The sequence below is a fragment of the Anopheles cruzii genome, chromosome 2 (assembly GCF_943734635.1).
Source record: "Anopheles cruzii chromosome 2, idAnoCruzAS_RS32_06, whole genome shotgun sequence".
Taxonomy (NCBI): Eukaryota; Metazoa; Arthropoda; class Insecta; order Diptera; family Culicidae; genus Anopheles; species Anopheles cruzii.
In genome coordinates, this window is record NC_069144.1 from 49,116,526 (window position 1) to 49,122,899 (window position 6,374).

At 50.2% G+C, this 6,374-nt stretch overlaps 1 protein-coding gene across 1 annotated transcript; it reads left to right on the forward strand.

Moving 5' to 3' along the window:
• The first annotated feature begins 572 nt into the window (after positions 1–572).
• On the forward strand, positions 573–6,309 carry LOC128267782 (uncharacterized). Its single transcript, XM_053004702.1, has 5 exons — positions 573–666; positions 3,357–3,661; positions 4,102–4,452; positions 4,607–4,925; positions 5,008–6,309. The coding sequence occupies exons 1-5, from the start codon at positions 573–575 to the stop codon at positions 5,439–5,441; spliced, it is 1,503 nt and encodes a 500-aa protein (XP_052860662.1). The 3' UTR covers positions 5,442–6,309.
• Positions 6,310–6,374: the final 65 nt, after the last annotated feature.

Below are 6,374 nucleotides of genomic sequence, written 5' to 3' on the forward strand. Positions count from 1 at the left end.
GACCACCCTGTATTTACCCACTCGCTTCGGCGTTGTATTTTGAAGCAGGTCCAATTCAGTTGTCAAGAAATCGCGGCGCAGCAATAATGGAAGAAGTCTCCGCCTGGCCGTTCGCGCAAGTCTACGCTTAGTTGAGTGCGAGCAGAAATCTTCCAGATGCTGTGACATCTTACCGCACGCAGCTCGGCCCGCGGGTTCGATTGGTGATCGCGTGGTGTTGCTTGTTGTGTTGAATTCCGTTCCGTTCGGGTGTGTGATCACTGCTCAGCGCCCATCGCGACAAATGTGGCTGTCGATTCGTCAGCGTAGCCATTGAAGCTGCGATCGTGAAGCTGCGAGAAGATGATCGTATGACTAGAATGTGCCAAAGCCAACTATGGCTACAGTGGGAATTAGCAATCTACCAGTGGATGTGTGAAACGGCCAAATAGTCAATTCGAGCTCTACCCGTCGGCGGCGGCCACCAACCAACGGTCAAGCCGCGTTTGGTCCGACGCGGAGAGCGAAAACAAAAACTTATCATCATTCCGCAATCGGGCGCTACAGCTGGAGCTCAAAGATATAAATACAAAATGATGCTCTACAACATAATATCATCCTTGCAGTGGTGGTGTATTTTTATACTCTACACGCAACACGCGTCCGAATGTGCATCGTTCTTCTCAAGTAAGTGGTAAATCAGCCAACCATCTGCCAACCGTCGGGGCAGGGATGCGCGGCGGAGTGGCTCTCCCTGGTGCTTGTTTTTCCAAATCCATTTTCCTTTGGCCGCCGTTACCACTACTGTTTCGATTCTGCTGCTGCTGCGCTTCCACGCACGAGTGCCCGAGGAACGGTACCTTTTTCGCGCCGTCTCGCTCGCACTCCACGCTGACATCCTCTCGAAAAACCCGTCGCGGAATTAACTGGAACACTCCGGTTCGTTTCGTTAGACGCATCGCCCCTCGAACCGCACCATGGTCGCGCTGAGATGGCGACCTCTCGGCAATTTCTCTATCTATGTTTCCGATGATCGCTTATCCGATCGCCACCGTACGAGCTCTGCATGCGCTCTTGTGCGTAGACGTAGGACATGGCAGCTGCAGCACAGAACGGAGCACTACAGCAGGGGACAATCTGAGACATACGAGATGTCCGGCACGTAGGCTTCGACCTCGCCGAAAAAAACCTTCACCGATCGCGATCGATCGCTCGCGAGATGACCGACAGTTTATCCTTATGCTCGATCTTTCGATGCGAGCAAGCATTAAAACTGTGCACGGTTGTGGGAGGCGGCTAGCCGGTCACGAGAGTTTCTCTTTCGATCCTGCGCCGGCCTTTGATTTCGTGTGATAACAACTGCCGATTTGTGGCCGCCTTGGAGAAACCGGCGGTCGGCGAGTGTCGGTCAGATCATCCCTCTTTCAAACCGATCAATGGAAGTGCTTCATATGGGTTAGTGTTTCACCGACTGAAATTATCAAGTAAGATTGGGGGTAACACTAATATATTCATCTTTCACGCAAGAGAGGCGTTTTGTCGATGTCTTGAAGGAATATTCGATCCCCTTTCCTCATCTTAGTTAAATAACAGAAGTGCGGAAGTGGCGAATTTGTTTGGCACCGCCCGCTTTACACAACGCTCCAGAGACACGCCTTAGCCGTTGAATTTGTGTCAAATTTAATTAATTCGTTTTGCCGTTTTTTGAACAACCCTGCCAAAAGCCCGATGGTAAGCAAACGCAACCTAAGAGTGCCAGAGATTAGCCAAAACGTAGCCCAATGTACCGGTGCCGGCAATTGTGGGCCCAATTCGTTTGGAATTCGTTTTGCCAAAGAAAAGCACGCTGCGACTGATTTATGGTGAAATCGTCAATGAAGGAAAACACTCCCAGGCGCTCTTTTCAGGCGGGTTTTCGGATATTTTATATACGTTCATGCACTATTTGGTGTGGACCAGTTTTATTTCCAAATGCCATTTCAACATACTGCTTGCCGAGATATGATGGCAGACTAACTATCGATTTTTGAGCAGCAATAAACTGCACTTTCATTCCGGAAGCAACCCTATTGTTGCGCTTCAAGTGGACCTGGGCAGGCGCTTGGGTACTTGAAAAATTATCACAACGTTTGGCGCAAATTACATCAGCCGTACGCCGATTCACCGAAGGTGCCGTAATAGTATTGTGAAGTGCATTATCGATCGCCAATCAGTATCATCGTCTTGATCAATCGAATGACGATACCGCTGTCGCGCACATTGCGCTGCACGCCATCTATCGAAGCGATGTCGCGATCCGCTCGAATCCGAATGCACTAAGATGACCACACGTCGACGATCGCGGCGCTACGTTCAAATATTTGCAGAAGACCCTAGGCAGTTGTGTGTGCGCCTGCGCCGGCATGGAGGAAGTGGCCGAGTAGAGAGGTGGATATACTAAATTGATACAGGTCAGCTTGGGTAACCTTCGCATAATTGATGGCGCACTATCTCGAAACACTGAGAGACTGAGGCCAGCAAACACCTACCGAAGGCTATCATCGTAGTATCTTTTTCGATGGAATTTCTTTCGACATTCGGTGACTGTACACTTCGCTTTAATTCGCGCTTTTTAGTCAGACAGTAATGTTTTATTAAAAGGCACAAGTCCGCACAAGGTCCGGGAAGGGACCGGGCAAAGTAAGGGGCGCGCGACTGCGACTTTCGTTTGTGATAAAGACAGTTTTTCATCTGCCCCAACGATTCGGCCGTGATCTGCCCAGATGAAACCTCTTAACTCGCTTTCGAGATCATTGTCGCCACCCATCGTTTTTTGTGTGACTTTCGTGTGTTGACGGCATTGCTAATGGCCGCGACACGGTTGGGTCACCGTGTGCTCATTTTCCATTTCGTTAACCAGCCAGACCTATTTCACAAACCAATTTTCTTCCGTCCTTTGTTTTTCTGTGCCCTCTGTTTGATAAAGCAGAGAAATGGCCGAAAACGGGCTCTACTTTTTGCTCTCCTGGCGCGCGCAAAACTTGACTCAATTGCCGAGCCGAGGACACTTTAAGGACGATCTTTTTGCACTGGCCATAGCTCTTGCGTTGAACTTACATGTCAAAGGCAATGAATTCAAATATAGAAAGTCTTTCTTAATGGAATTCTTATGAAACAATATGACCAAACCGCAAAAGAATCTGAAACTAGTAGAAAGCGCACTTAGGGTTTTATAAGATTGGGTTTTTCTGGAATTTAACAGCAAAACCAATGTGGTTATGTAACGGGACAGAAGTGTAAAATGCATTATCATTATCATGTAAGAGTCGCACAAGAGCCAAAAAAAAAATACTAAGATTATTACACAATTTTCCTTTTTTCTTGCCCATCACGAACAGATGCAGAACCTGCTGGCATTAGCGCAGCCGGATTGCTACCGTCGCTGTGTGGCGACAGTAGCGAGTCCAGTGAGCAGTACGTGAGCGATAAAGGAGCGGCTTCGAGCGTGGTGCTCAGTTTGCGCCCGGAACACGGCCGAGGCTCGCCGTCGTCCTGCAAGCGCCAGTTCCGGGCACCGGATGCGTACAGCTTTTTCGTGCGTTTGCAGCGTGTTCCCGGCAACGCCGGATCGCGGGGCGCACCGAGCAGAAAGTATAGCAACAGCAAGTCCAGCAACACCACCGATAGCTGCTCCCTTACGATTGTAGGTAGCGTTGCGCACGCGTAACAAGCGTTACTCCCCGAGACGAGACGGTCGGTCGCGGATCACGCTTGATGGTCAACAATTAGCATGTGATGATTCTTTGGGGGCCGGCCGCGAATGTTGCGAAAGCAAACAAGTGGCTGCTAAGAATTGATCGGTTTTCTAAGCCTCCCATTTGTAGCGAGCCGAGCGAGCATTTAGCGAGCTGGAAGCGTAATTGAACGAGGTCGTGTAAAATTCGCAAACCGTAGTAAGACTGGCAACGAAGCGAAACGCGAGCCGCACCACGGATCACCGCGACCAACCGACCGTCCGGCGGAGAAGTGCTAATTACCCGCGTGTGAGTTGGTGTAAAATTCAATTGATCTAACTGAACTTGAACTCTCTTCTTTCCCGGTTGTTTCTGTGTGGCCGTTCCCTCCCACGTACCGGGCGCTTAGTCGCAATCGGCCAACGGTGAGGTGTTGCCCTCGTGGCGCCTCGATCCGTGCGCACTGGAAGCGTCGGGTGCCGGCGACGATCAGATGCGCCTGCTGCAGGGCAAGCTGAACATCGTATGGAACCACGACGGTAATGCGCCCAACTATCGGCTGCAGATCACGGTGGTCGGTCAGGGGACCGTGTGCTTGGAGAAGGAAAAACATTCCTGCCTAGATTACGTCGGCATGCCGCTGCTCTGCGTTGCCCGCGAACTGATATGCGATGGAGTGCCAAACTGTCCGCCCCTCGGAAGCGACGTGAGCGATGAGAACGAAATGATGTGCGCCAAACACCGACTCGAAGAATACTCGGTAAGTTATTCGTCTCATTGCATGGGAATTCCGTAGAAATCCGTCAGTTTCCTGTAAATGTTGGGCTATATAGATTTTGTGCACAGAAATTAGTTACTTCGTTGTACTAAATTAGTTTACTTCAATTTCATTGGTTCGTTCATTTATTTTGTAGGCAAACCCTGTCCAATCGGTGTTCCGGAAGTACATACAAAATACACTAAAGTCGTTCTTCGGTGGTGAACCCGATGAGTTGCCATCAGGTGAAGTGGCGGATTCGTTGAGCGACCAATTCGCGGTACGTTTTCCACCGCAACCAACATCATCGTCATCGCCATCGCAGCCAGCAGCTGCCACAAGCACCACCGAGACCACAGTGCCTGCGAAAAAGCACCGCAACTCGCTGACCGGGCTCTCCAAGTACGGTCCGTGGGGCTATCTGTTCCTGGGCATGCTGATATGCGGCGGTGCGTTGCTAATTTGCGGTTTATGGGGTAAGTTTGTCCTTTCGTTTTTCGCGCCAATCCTTTTGCAAATGTTACAACGATGTGCCACGTTGCACGGTTTTCGCCGTAGAATGTTGCTGTCGATCGCACAAACCCGAACACAGTCCGGATGATTCGTTGCCCGACGCCGTCCCTTCGTTTCTGCAAACATCACCTTCGCCCACCGACGCCAACGGACGCATTATGACACAAACCGGTCCCATTCCAAGCCTCAATCTACCTCACTACGGTGAACTCGATCCACCGCCCGCTTACTCGGTGCTGTTTCCAAACCAAAAACCCTCCGACGACGGCACCGAAAGTGAGCGACCGACAGTGGTGACCTCCTCCGAGGAACCGACGATGCTGACGGTGGCTGACGGCCATTCCGGCACCGTCGGTAGCAATATTAGCAGTAACAGCAATGTAACTTCCGATTCCCGAGACGATGGGGCACTGGAGACAGCTTCACCACAGCAGCAAACCGAACCATCGGTACCACATTCGTCCTCATCCCAGGCCTAGCATACGCAGCGTGCGGAACCGTGAGGTGGCATAAATCGTTGGCTTTGGGTGATTGATCATGATGATGGTGATGATTGTAAAGAGCAGAAACGCGTCTGGTGCAGTCGGATAGAGTTAGTTTAATATTTCTCCGGTTTCCTTTCCTGTTGGAATGTTTATAATGTTCCTCCGTTTCGCTACTTTTACCCGTCTCGCACGAGACCAAACTTTGTTGATGAAAGGCTGAGTGTTTCGGAGTCAAACGATTTTACTCATAAAGAGAAAACGAAACGATGAGCAGATTTCGTTCAAAGCGTCGTTTCCGTATGCTGCTACGTGCGCTGGTGGTGTGCAATCGGAGAAAAGTGTAGTTTCGGACCGCGGTGTGCTTCTTACCCCTAGCGAAATTGCTGCGACACACTGATAGGCGACCGACTGCCGGGAAAAGCATGACCGGGCAAGAGGCAAGACAACGAACGCAACGCAGCGGCCGACACTCGCGGGCATTTAACCATGACACGGCATTAACCAATATGTTAGAGAAAAAAAATAGAGCGACAGTGACAGTGGAGCACGAACAGCGGTAGCAGAGTAGTGAACGGCAGCGTTTTTGATGCATTTGCAATCGCTACGCGAACTCTCGGTGTAGAAGCGATCAAACTGAAGGAGACTGCCGACTGCCTTCCACCCGGGCTCGGTCCAATATCCCCGAACAAGCCTCTAGACGTACCGCCACAATACTAGCCATCTAGCCAACAACCACAGCAACTTACAGCAGTACACGAGCAGAGAGCACCGAATACATACCGAAGAAAATCCTCAATTAACGTTTAAGGGACGCATTTAGGGTCATTTCACGATGGTAGGAGTACTAGTACTAAACCTAAGATGCTACTAACAACGATGCGTAATGTGATATTAATTTATTGATAAACATCGAATAAAAACCAATTC